This window comes from Catharus ustulatus, chromosome 5 (genome assembly GCF_009819885.2).
Source record: "Catharus ustulatus isolate bCatUst1 chromosome 5, bCatUst1.pri.v2, whole genome shotgun sequence".
NCBI lineage: Eukaryota > Metazoa > Chordata > Aves > Passeriformes > Turdidae > Catharus > Catharus ustulatus.
The window spans coordinates 73,892,387-73,904,797 of record NC_046225.1 but is presented as its reverse complement, the minus strand read 5'-3'; the positions used below and the strand labels follow the sequence as shown (position 1 = coordinate 73,904,797).

Here is a 12,411-nt window from a genome sequence, read left to right as displayed (position 1 = left end):
AAAACAGAAGTACTCTGGCTAATAAATACATCTGGGGATGAAAAATAAAATTCTATACATAAAAAATTCCAATGTTCTGCTAAAGAAAATGTACACTTATATACACACTGTAAACAATAGTAATGCAACCCAGCTGCAGCCAGCTCAGGCTGACAGGGACCTTCCTTCCCTCATGGACTTGGGACAGTCCAGTGACACAAAAACTCATTTTTTCCCTTGGTTCCTTGAAGCAGCAAGGTCTGACAATGCAATTGTGACACAGAACCAGTGCAATGAGGTGGGATCTGATGGATAACTGAGGTGCAGGTGCTTTGGGAAATGGCTGGAAAATTCTGCTGGAACAGGGCTGTTCCCTCAGCTGGTCGCAGGGAAATCTGGATCCAGGGAAATCTGTGGGATCTGACTGAATTTTACCTCCTGAAAGTCTGAGCCCGTTATTCCAGACTTGGCAGAGCTTGGAAATGAAGGGATTCAAGGAGAAATGCTCAATTCCAGACACTCAGGTCGTATTTCATACAGGATTTTCCTTCTTCCCTGCCAGCAAAGCCAGCCCTGTCTCCCCTAAATGAAGCTCTGCATGAGCAGCCTCACAGTCCAGTCCTGGCACTGCTTCTGATGCAAGATGCCAAATGCAAGCAGGGTGAAAATCAAGTGTTTTTCCTGAATGCAGCACAGCAGAGCTCAAGGCTTTCCTACAGCACCTTCCAGGGCATCTCCTGGGGCCAGATCAAATACAGTGAGTAACTGAGCCAGAATTTGGGCATTCATGTGTAGTGTGTGTTTAAACAGACTTTATTTTCTCTCTTGTAGGTCTGTAAAAACCTGGGATTGAGAGACAGAAAACCTCCAGACTAATCCCTTTTTCCTTCTCAAAAAACTTTCAAGGGGCTGGAGGCTGTAAATACAACTATTTCAGTACTGGAAAAAAATAAAAAGAAAAAAGAAAAATTATATTGAAAAGATCAGGGAGAAGTGTAAGCAATAATGCCAGCTCATTTATGGGAATGCATTGCTTGCCAGCATTTGCTAAATCTTCATTTATAGAGGGATGTTTGCCCATTTGCAGGAGAATGCCTGGCATTTTGGGAATGACACATTTATATAAACACAGTGGAGTGTCTGTCTGTCTGTCTGTCTGGTCAGGATGCATTCATGGACTGTCCTGTCCCTGGTCCCTTCTCTGCCACATCCCCAAAACCACATCAGGATCCCAAAAAACACCCAGGAAACCAGTGCCAGCTGCAGTCCTCACAAAATGGGTTAATCTGCCTTTTTTTGTGTCACCCCAACATCACTGTAGGGTCTCACTTCCCTCCAAAGCCAAATAAACAGGGGAAAAAAAAATTATTTCCCCACAGAAATTCCCATGGGGTGTTGGGAAATTCCCAGCTTTGGTAGGGCAGAGCTGGCAACTCAGGCTGGTTTTGCAGATGCTGGAGAACATGCAGGTGGGTGTGAGTCTGAGTTCAGTGTAAGTGCTGGGATTTGCTGCTGGGAGGAAAATATCTGGACAAAATCTGCTGGTATTTGTGCAATAATTGGTCCAGTTTGTCCTGCATCAAGTAAAGGGTGTTGAGACAGGGCCAGCTCCAGGTATCTCAATATGCACTGCACAAAAGTAAAAATACAAAATAAGTCCAACTTCCCTCCTGTTTTGTTTTCCTTTAAAGCAAATCAGGACATCAGAAAGCAAGGTGACACCCTCCTTGCTGTGCCTTTCATCCTCCTTTGGCAGCCCCCCTTAGTGGGATGAGCTGGATGTGCTGCAGGCATTCCATGAAAGGCTCCTCATGGGTTGGAGGAGCAGTTTCCACCCAGCACACCTTCAGTGCCACCTTTCCACCCCTCAGGACTTCACATTCCTGTTCTGTAATTCCCTGGCTTGAGGAATTTGACCTCAGTTCCATCCTCTGCCTCCACCCCCTACGTGTTTCCTGCTCATGGCTTAACCTGATGGTCGCTCCTTGGGGCTCATTATCTGAAATTTGATTAAACCACTCTGAATTTTCAATCCATGGCCAAGCAGAGTTTGGGTGACCATTTGCCTGGTCAAGGTGGGTTTGCCATGGTTTCAGCTCCTTGAGTTTCCTGGAGGAAGGCTTAGTCCCCTCCTGAGGGGTGCTCACACTCTGGGAATGTGAGCAGGGAAAAATCCCTCTTTAATTGTCATTACTTTTGACACAATTGTTGGCAGTCACCAAAAGTTTGATGCATCAAACATGTGGGAAGTCCCTTGGGAGAAGGATCCTGAGTGTGACCCTGACTGGGAGAAAATCCCTGTACTTGAGGGAGCTCCACCTGCACCTCAGCTCCCCTTCAGCTTGGGCTCTATGGGCAGTGGAAATGCAGATTTCCAAACTCAGCCACCCCTCCTTTCCTGAGGCACAGCACAGGCTGGCTGAGGACCCACATTACAGAATCATTAAGGTTGGAAAAGACCTCTTGGATCATGGAATCCAACCATTAACCCAGCACCACCCCACTCACCATTAAACCATCTCCTCAAGTGCCACATTCACGTGTCGTTTGGACACTTCCAGGGATGGTGACTCCACCACTGCCCTGGGAAGCCTGGTCCAGTGCCTGACCACCCTTGGACTGAAGAAATTCTTCTGAATATCCAGCTTAAATCTTCCCTGGCACAACTTAAGGCCATGCCCTGTAGTCCTGAGTGAAACCCCTGGGATGCATTTTTATCCTGCTTTTTTTTTTTTTTGAGAAAAACAACGAGAGCAAAGGAGGGGACAGGAAATTTTGGGGATGACTGACACCAAAAGGAGCTGGTTTCTCTGTGTGTCACACATGGATGTTCACTAAAGCAAGGTTGCAAGTGTTTCACTGGAAAGTGAAATGCAAAATGCTTCACGGGATGGAATTAGAGGAGAGAGACCCGCACACCCCTTGGCAACAGTGCACACATCTGGAATACTCCTCTGGCCTAAAACCAGGTGATGTGGAAGGGCCAAAGCTGTGGCCACTGCAGAGATGATGACTGAGAGCTGGGATCCCTCCACCTTGCTTGGGAATACCCCACTCTGCTCTCCCTCCAAAGCCAAAGCCTCTTCTGGATATCCTGGATATTGTCCAGGACCTGCAAGCTCCCAACCCCCCACATACAGGATCACTGCTTGGCAGTGTCCTTCCTGGGTGCTGCCTCTGGATGGAAACATGACCACATGTACTAAGGCAGGGTTGGCAACTTTTGGGATTCAATCTTTCCATCAGATTTCACTGTGGTGTTTTTAAGGCAAAGGAGACATCCCGGTTTCCCTTAATTGCACAGCTTCTTCCAAAGCCAAAGACAACCACCCACCAGAGGAGACAGCTCTTGCCCTAAGGTCATATCCACACCTTCTCCTCCTGCTGTGGCTTGTTAGAATGGGACATGCCATTGGCTCTAATTTGAGGAACCCAAAATCCCACAGAACGGGCTGAGCTCCACGTGGGGGATGCTTGGATAACCTTTGGGCAACTGCATTTAATACCTGATTGCTGCTTCCAGCCCGCCTGACAGACCCACAGGTGGTATCCCTCCAGGTTTCTGCTGGATACCTCTAAAGAAACCATCAACAGCTGCCCCAGAGGTTCAAATATCCGTTTCTCTCAGCCCACAGCAGTCTGTTAAGTCATGGGTCTGGTAGTCGATGGTTTCTGGGAAATCATGAGGGATCCCGATGGAGACAGACTCCACCTCTGTCTTGTAGGTGGCTGTCACCCCCCCTTTGCTGGAGCCACCCCGGATTTTGTTAGAAAGGCTGTTCATCTTCTCCTTCAGCTGGGTGGACGCCGGCTTCTGGAACGGCGTGAGCATCTTCCAGCCCTTGAGGCTGAGCGTTCGCCTCTTACCGCCCCTCTCCTGGAAGGAGGAGTTAAATATGAAGGAGCTGTTGAGGGTGTTAATCCTGGGCCTCAGGTCGGTGTCTGAGTCCTGCACAGAGCTGTTGATGGAGGCCCCTCTCCAGTGGTGGTCGTAGACCCTCCAGAGGGGCCGGCGCCGCCGGCGGCACTGGCACTTGAGCAGCCGGATGAACGCGCGCTTGAACTCCTTGCTGGAGCACGGGTAGATGATGGGGTTCACGCAGCTGTTGAAGTAGCCCAGCCAGAAAATGATCTTGAAAACGATTTCAGAAGGCTTCAGCGATGGGAAGAAAGAACCTTGGGAGAGATTGGGAAGAGATGAGGTTAGAGGAAGGATGGAAGGGGTCTGCGATCCAGAGGGGGTTAATGAATAAGGGTGTCCTAGGGTACAAGGTAAAGATGTGCCCAAAAGTGTGGATTCTATCAGGATCTGTTAAACCAGGTGGGGCAGTGATTCTTATCTCTGTGGGACATATTCTCTGCTAATGGGCCAGCTGTTAAACCAGATGGGGTAGAGTTCTTTATCTTTGCACAGCCCATCCTTCTTCCGGGAGATCTCTCCTGTTCATGGCCATTGAGTCCCAGTGCATGGCTGATAAAATTCCATCATCCCATGGGGAGATGCTCCAGCCAGGGGAGGAGCCAAACCCTTCCTATCTAGATAAAAACTGAGATTTGGAACACCAAAGCAGCCTTTTCCATTGGATTCCAGAGGAAAACCAGACCCTTCCACATCATCACTGGAGCTCCGGAGGGAAACTGCACCTTGTACAGGAGCACTGCTCCAGCTGAGCCACATCTGTCACTGCAGGAGGATGCAGCCACTGTGGAATGGGACTGCTGCCAACACCCTGCCTGATGGGGTGTCAGGTTGAATTCTGACTCTGTCAGTGGTTTTTCTTTTGCACTGTTGCATGTATTTTATTTTTCTCTCTTTTATTTTTTCCCTATTAAATTGTATTTCTGATTTGGAGTCTCTCACTGCTTTTGCTTTCAAAACCATTACAAAGGGTTAGTTCTGAAATTAATCTTATCAAGGCTGTTGGCCTGGAGACTGAGAAGAGAAGGAGATAAGCAGAAAAAAACCTGCAGCTGGGAAAAGTATTTTTAGAAAACTTTTGTGAAAAACAGAGGTGGAGATGGTTTCACACCAACGAAAATGGTGATTCATTGTAAACAATGAATAAAGTGTAAACTTTGCAGAGGGTATAAAAGACAGCATGCTGTCATAATAAACAGAAACTGGCCTTCTGAAATGTAGTGTGTCTTTTCACATGTCACGGAAGGAAGTGGCTTGAAAGAGGACAAGGAAGAATAAGGTGATAAGGGTGGTGGTCAATCCAGGCTGGAAGAGGTGGGATGTGCAGGAAAGGCTGATGGTGTGCTGGTGGTGAGACCCTGGAACATAAACTGTGTCTCCTCATCCCTGGAACTCTCCAAGGCCAGGCTGGATGGGGCTTGGAGCAACCCAGCCTAGTGGAATGTGACTTTCAGGTAATTTACTGCCTCCAAACATAGAGATTTCAGCATAAAAGTGTGGCCACAGCTCTGTCACCTGCACTGAGAGGAGAACAACACCCCTTCACCTCCTCCACTTGTGCATTTTGGGTCATCAGTGTCACTCACCCTCTGTTCAGATTCTGTGGTGATGCTAAGGGGGCTCTTAAAGTGAGCTCAGATAACATCCAAAGCTTGTCCTTGATACTTTAAAACACTTCTGCCCAGCCAGTACCTCCTTGGGTTTTTTCAGAGTTTCACAGTGGTTTTCTCGGTGAAAAGCTGAAGATACATTTCTTTTTGAGCCAGAAGATGTCAGTGTTGTTCCCACATGGCATTTGAACAGCATTCCCCACTTGGATCTGAAATAACTTTCTGACTCAGCCTTAATTTCTCTTAATTTTAGCTCCAGATGACAAATCCTGCCACCATGTGACTGAGCGTTAATTTGTATTTTAGTAAATAACATTAAATCCAGATATCATTATTATTTTCCCCTGCGCTCCTAAGCCTGGTGTCAAAACAGTAAAACAGGTGCCAGGACCCACAAATTCGTGACTGACACTCCATAAAAGCTCCCTGGGCTGTTTGCTGGAAGAAAACCACCCAGAAAACTCAGAGAACTGGTTCCATCAAAGCTTTTGCACACCCATCCCCAAAAAGTGGAGAAATTTCAGCCAGACTCAACATTAGGTTCGTGGGCAGCTCCATCGTGGGTGTGTGGGAGAAGACAGACAGATCCCAGCAGTTTTTGGGGTTGGGTTGGATGTATTTAAAGCAGTTCAGGCTGGCTGTCAGTGCTCAGGACACGAGCAGGACTGACATCTCTGTGCTGGGAACACTCAGGGCCTTCCTGAAAATGAAGGAATTTGCAGCTTAATGAGCTGCTGGTGGTGGTGGTGCAGGGGCTTTGAGTGGAGCAATGGTCATGGAATGGTTTGGGTGGGAAGGGACATGAAAGATGATCTCATCCCCATGGCCAGGGACACCTTCCATCATCCCAGGGTGCTCCAAGCCCCATCCAAACTGGCCTGGGACACTTCCAGGGATCCACAGCTTCTGTGCCAGGGCTCAGCACCCCCCCAGGGAACAATTCCTTCCCAATATCCCACCTAACCCTGCCCTCTGGCAGGCTGAAGCCATCCCCTGTGTCCTGTCACTCCATAAATCTCTCTCCATCTTCCCTGTCATCTCCCCTAACACAGGGGTCAGTTTTGTAGAGGCGCTGACCCCACCTTGGTTGTTTCAGATTAAAGGAGTTTGTTCTCTTGGGGACAGTGCTGGGTTTTGCTCTGGGCTGCTGGAATCACCAGTTTTGATTTTAATCCCATCAGAAACACCTCCCTAAGTGACAGCCAGGAGCTTTGAACCACCCCAGTGGTGCTGGGGCCATCCCCCTTTGCCTGTAACATCTCCAGCCTTCATCCCAGCACAGCTTTGACCATCCCCCTTTTCTACAGGAACCGTGGATATGTCAAGAAATGGGACCTGGAAAGGTGAAAGTCTTCATCAAACATGCAATCCTGCTCATTCCCTCATCAGGGAAAGGTTTCCTGCCTCAGTTTCCCCACAGAGAAAGGGTTAATTACCATGACCTCTCCCCAGTGCTGCTGTGAGCCCTGTTTGCAGTGCTCTGGGTTCTCAGAGCAGCTCTGTGGAGCATTTTTTAGCTTCAAGAGAGAGGAAAAGAAAACAAAAAACTATGGTAACAAAGCAAATAAAAGAAGGGTCTCTTTTTAAATTCAGCTGGTAATTACTGCTTGAGCCAGGCTACTTAAGAGATTGGTGCTTGCCTAAACAGCCTGATGGTTGCTAAAATAATAACTTCTATCTGGTTTAGCAGTTCAGGGCACAATGCACTTTCTGTACTATGTGCTTTGTCTTTTGCATCCTGATAGAAAACACAAATTGAAAAGGAAAAGAAGCCATGAATTCTCTGAATTTCAACTCTGGCTGGTTTTCCCCCAGGCAGAACCTTGTGTACATACGAAGACAAGGGGCCCATTACCATCCTCATTACCATGCAAATTAGCGTGCCCCTTGGAAGGGACGTGTCCTGAGTGCATCCACAGTTCCCTCATTTCCTCGCCCTGGGATGAACAGAACTGGGCAGGGACTCCCCAGAGCAGCTCCTCTGCACTTGCTGGAGCATCAGAATCTTCTGGTGGGCACTGGGAGGCTGCACATAAGAGGATTTGAGGGGTCTTTTTTAGGGAATGTGTAAAAAAATTGAAGAAATCAGCTCTTGCTTTCATACACTTGAATATGCAACAGCGCTTTGAGGATTTTGGGCTGGGCTTTGCAACATTTCCTACATAAATAAGTGAAAGTCAGTACTGAGTGATGGACACTTGAAGAGCTCAGGAAACACAGAAGGATGTGTCCAAAAGGTCCAGGAACAGAGAACGTGAGTAAAAGATCAGGAATAGCAACAGTGATGCACCAGCACTTCTGTTATCTCTGTGTAAGAGCAGTTTTTGGTGACCTGGCCCCAAAAGCATCAAGGCCAGTACAGGACAACATCAAAGAGCAGGAAATACGATTTCTGTAGGATCTGTGTCACAATCCAACAGGAAACCTGGTCTTGTCTAAAGGGGAGCTTTTGCTGTGCACTCAAAATCAGCTCCCTGGGCATCTCTCCTGGGCATCCAGCTCAACACCTCATGGGGGACGAGGAGATGGTGACACCCACCTTAGGGACATCCATCAGAATTTATAAAATAATGTGGGGTCTTAACAGTCTGTCTGGGGACTTTATTCCTTTCCATCATTTTTTGAAAGATCATCCCACACCTTGCAAAATCTGAATCTGACAGAGCTGGGTTAAGGCAAGAGCTGTCAGTCCTGTTGTAACCCTAAATAATTATCTTCAGGACCATTCAGAAATTCAGAAAGCTGCAGGTGAGCTCAGGAAAAACCTCTTTGCACCTTGCAAAGTGACTGAAGTTACAGACTAGACATGACCTGAAGACTGAACTTCAATTTTTTGGTGATGCAAAAGTCGTGCCAGTAAAGTATGTGATCATACCTTTTATTTTTTTTTTTAAAATGATTTGTTAATGTCATCCTGCTCATATTTGGGGAAAACCAAGCAGGTAAAAATCTCTGAGGCCATGAGCATGCTTCCCAAAACTGTGACACTCTGTGGTGGGTGGCAGTGGATGCAGTCTGCCCTCCATGCATCCAAACACAGATCCCATTATTTTTAGGCTGTTTGAGCTGACACAATCTCATGATCTTTCCCTGCCTGCCCTTCTCCACCCTGCCCTCCCCATGACTCACTGGAAGGTGATATCACTTGGATTGTTTGCAGAGTTGCTGGTCCCAGCGTTCAGCGCTCAAAAAATAAAGCAAAACAAGAAAAAAAAAAAAAAGGACAAATGCACCAATGCAAATGGAGCCAGTCCAAACTAAATCCTGGCCCTGGCTCCCAGGGTACAGCCAGAATTCATGAGCAGGCTTAGTTGGCAAGGGCATCTTTGTTCTAAAAGGTCCCTGCTCTGCAGCATGTCCTGAACAGTCCATGGCTCAGGAATGCTGCAGACATGGGAGCAGGTGGGAAAATCAAGGGGACAAAGTCATGTCCCAAGGCTGCCCCAAGCTGGAAATGCAAGGACCAGCAGGAGTCTTCAACACTGATAAAGGTGTTGCTGTTACTAGGTGTGGGTTTTGTATCAGGAATTGAAAAAAAAAAGCTTTTGGAGAGCTGGGTCTTACAGGTGTCACCACAGGAGAGAGAAGGGGAAACCTCCCACAGGAGGTGGCAGGGGAACAGATAAGGGGCCATGGTTCATCTCACAGCAGCCTGCTCAGCTGTGGATGTCCCTGCAAGCAGCAGGTAAAAACTGACTGACCAAATTCATGGAAAATTTATCAAAAAAAGAAAATTATCAATGGGTGAACTACTCTAGTTAGGAAGCTCCAGAAATCCATTTGTAGGATTGAGATTGTGGTGGGGACAGCTGTGCCATCACCTGAGCTTATCCTGGACGTGGCCTCAAAGGTTCAGGAGGGGACTGGGGATGGCCCTGGGAGGTGTCAGAGCAGCAAGTCAAACGAGCTGCAGCTGGTAGAGGAAAGGCCCTGGCACAGGAGGTACCACAGCTGCTCACTGTGGTCCTCCTGGCCAGAGGAAGCCAAAGAATCATGGAATGATTTTGGTTTGGGTAGGGAGGGATCATAAAGCCAATTCTATTCCACACCTTCCACTGCCCCAGGCTGCTCCAAGCCCTGTCCAGCCTGGCCTTGGACACTTCAGGGATCCAGGGACAGCCACAGCTTCTCTGGGCACCCTGTGCCAGGGCCTCCCCACCTTCAAATTCAAAAACCTTTTCCTTGTATCCAGCCTAAATTGACCCCCACTCTCCTCCTCCTTTTTTTTTCTGACCCTCACAAAGTAAATTAATAAAATCTGCTCCAACACAATCATGAGCTGCCCATTTCTGCTCAATGCCCAGCTTACATCTCTCCTTGCCAGCTTCTCCCAGGGCCCCCTTGATGGGAAACCTCCCTGATGCAGCTGCCAAGAACAGGCTGGATTTCAGCAGGGACTTGTCCCAGTGTGTGGGGCTCAGATTCTGGCTGGTCTTTGCTGCCCTGCTCCTCCATTCCCTATGAACCACCTCCACCGGGTATTTATAGGCATTTCAGGGTCCCTAGAGGGTTAACACCTCCTTGGAGTGATCAGGGAGTTCACTGCCCTCCCAGGATGGATCCAAGAGCTGCTTGGCCTGGGGAGGAGGAGGACAGCATGTTCACAGCCACTCAAGCATTTTCCCTGGAGGACGATGGCATTGGGATATCGGGTGGAATTCCTCAGGCCTGTCAGCCCTCCAGCCAACCCCATAAACAATGTCACAGATAAGCAGCAGCTTCCCAATGAAAGCCCCAATGAGCTGCCTGCCTCTCTCTCTGCTGCCTGTGTGTCCAAATTCTGCATCCTGGTCTGGCCCAAAGAGAAGGCACCTCTCCCCTGACCATTGCTGACCTTCTGGGCAGGGTTTTGTCCCAGGTCATGGCTGGAGAGATGCTCCTGGAGAGTCCCTGGCCATGCCAAAGCCTGTGGTGGGTCCTGTGGGGAGGGAGGGAAGCTTTAGGTGTGATGGAAATCAGAAACTTCTGTCTGGCAGTGGTGGGGAGATTGCAAAGGGAGGAGAAACCAGTCAAGGGCTCTGGAAAACACCAACACCCCCGAGCAGGATCTCAAATTTGAGGTGTGAGTGTGCTTTGTGTGCCAGCAAGAGGAGGAGGATGAATCACAGCCTTGTTCTGGCCATTCAATATCAAATTCATGGCCCCAAACCTGTCTCTCAATATTTAGGAGTATAGTCTAGTGATGTCCCCAAAACTTTTCTCTTTGGACTTTGACCAAAATTGCCCTTTATTCCCCTCAAATATCGGAGATCTTCTCAGCGTAATCCTGGGAATTTGGACCACTGGTGGGAGTAATTGATGTGAGGATGTTTATGAGGCATCAGATTTCCTGAAAAGTGTGGCTCTTGTGTGAATCACCTGAGTTCAGGCACCTGAGCAGGTTCTGGGGCTCCCCTTACAGTCAGTGCCTCTGAGGGCAGATTTTGTGGTGAGAATGGAGTGATTCCCCTCATCCTGAGTGTGTCACACCAGGGTTCAGATGACTGCACTCAGACTCCTGGCCCATGGGAAACACACCACAGGCATCCAAGGTTATTCCTGATGGATTTCCCCCTGAATTCCATGATCATCTGGTGGTCTGATGCTCTCTGAGAAGCTGCCAAAGCTTCTCATGCTCACCAGTTTCTCTCCTGTGCAGGACAGGACTTTGATCATGGGAGGAATTTCCCCAGTGGGAGGTGAAGTGAAAAGCCACACAGGTTCATCTACACTGACAGAAACTTCACAAGTGATTTCAAGAACTGTGAGTACTGCTAATTTGCTTAGTGTGGTCCAGCCAGACCCCTCCAGGGAAGGATTTACTCCAGAGCCCACCCTCAAAAGAACACAAGGAATTGACTTTGCAGCCCCCTTAGCAAACTCTGCTCCCTTAACCACCTCCAGATGCCCTGGTGCCACATCCCAGGGTGTGGAATGCAAAGATTCTGCTCCACACTGCAGATCCAGGCTGGTGGGCTGCCACACAGCCCCTCCTGCTCTGCCACACATCCTCAACTTCACAGGGCAGGAATTATGTGGTAGGACCAGGGGGACACTGCATGGGGCACAAGATGGGCTTTGGGCAAGATCTATAAAATATTTACTGTGTTCTCCTTTGCTCTACAACTCTTGCTCCAGGGGTTTGAGATCATAAACTGTCCTTTTTTTGCCCCCCTCCTTTTTTTTTTTGATGGTATAGCTGCTCTTATTTAGTTTGATTCCTGAGCAAGTTGCAGGTAAAGTTGTAATTTGCTGGATATTATTGGGAATGTGCTTTTGTGATATGATAAAAATCATATCAGACAGGTGAGGGTGCCCAAAGAAGGTTCTGTCATACAATCAGGGAATGGTTTGGGTTGGAAGGGACCTTAAAGATCATTTAAGTTCCATTCCATGCCATGGGCAGGGACACTTCCACTACCCCAGGGTGCTCCAAGCCCCATCCAGCCTGGCCTTGGACACTTCCAGGGATCCAGGGGCAGCCACAGCAAATCTGGGCACCCTGTGCCAGGGCTCAGCACCCTCACTGGGCAGATTTATTTATTTATTTTTTTAATATCTAATTTAAACCTACTCACTTTCAATGTGAATCCATCTCCCTTTTCCTGCCACTCCATGATTTTGTAAAAAGTCTCTTTCAATCTTTCTCACATGCTCCCTTCAGGTGCTGGAAGGCCACAATTAAGTCACTCCTAAGCATTCTCTTTTCCAGGCTAAATAATTCAAATCCTCTTATATACCTTCCTTCTTGGGAGGGCACTGATCCTTCATCTGGGAACTCACAGCTGAAATCATCATCAGCAAATCCCAGAAGGTCATTCCATCCACTGCACCCTCCTTCCAAAGACCTGGATGTGCCATGCACAAAACCTTCTTGCCCTGCAAGGAATACACCACATTCTGTCTTTCATGAGGGATCTCTAA

At 48.2% G+C, this 12,411-nt stretch overlaps 1 protein-coding gene across 1 annotated transcript in view; it reads right to left on the bottom strand.

Annotated features, from left to right (window-relative positions):
- Window positions 1–2,583: 2,583 nt before the first annotated feature.
- Window positions 2,584–12,411, bottom strand: part of ADRA1D (adrenoceptor alpha 1D) — a 35,625-nt gene continuing 25,797 nt past the window's right edge. The window contains exon 2 of the mRNA XM_033061341.2: window positions 2,584–4,155. Coding sequence (XP_032917232.1) covers window positions 3,587–4,155 — 569 coding nt within the window. The 3' untranslated portion in view covers window positions 2,584–3,586. The remainder of the gene's footprint in view (window positions 4,156–12,411) is intronic.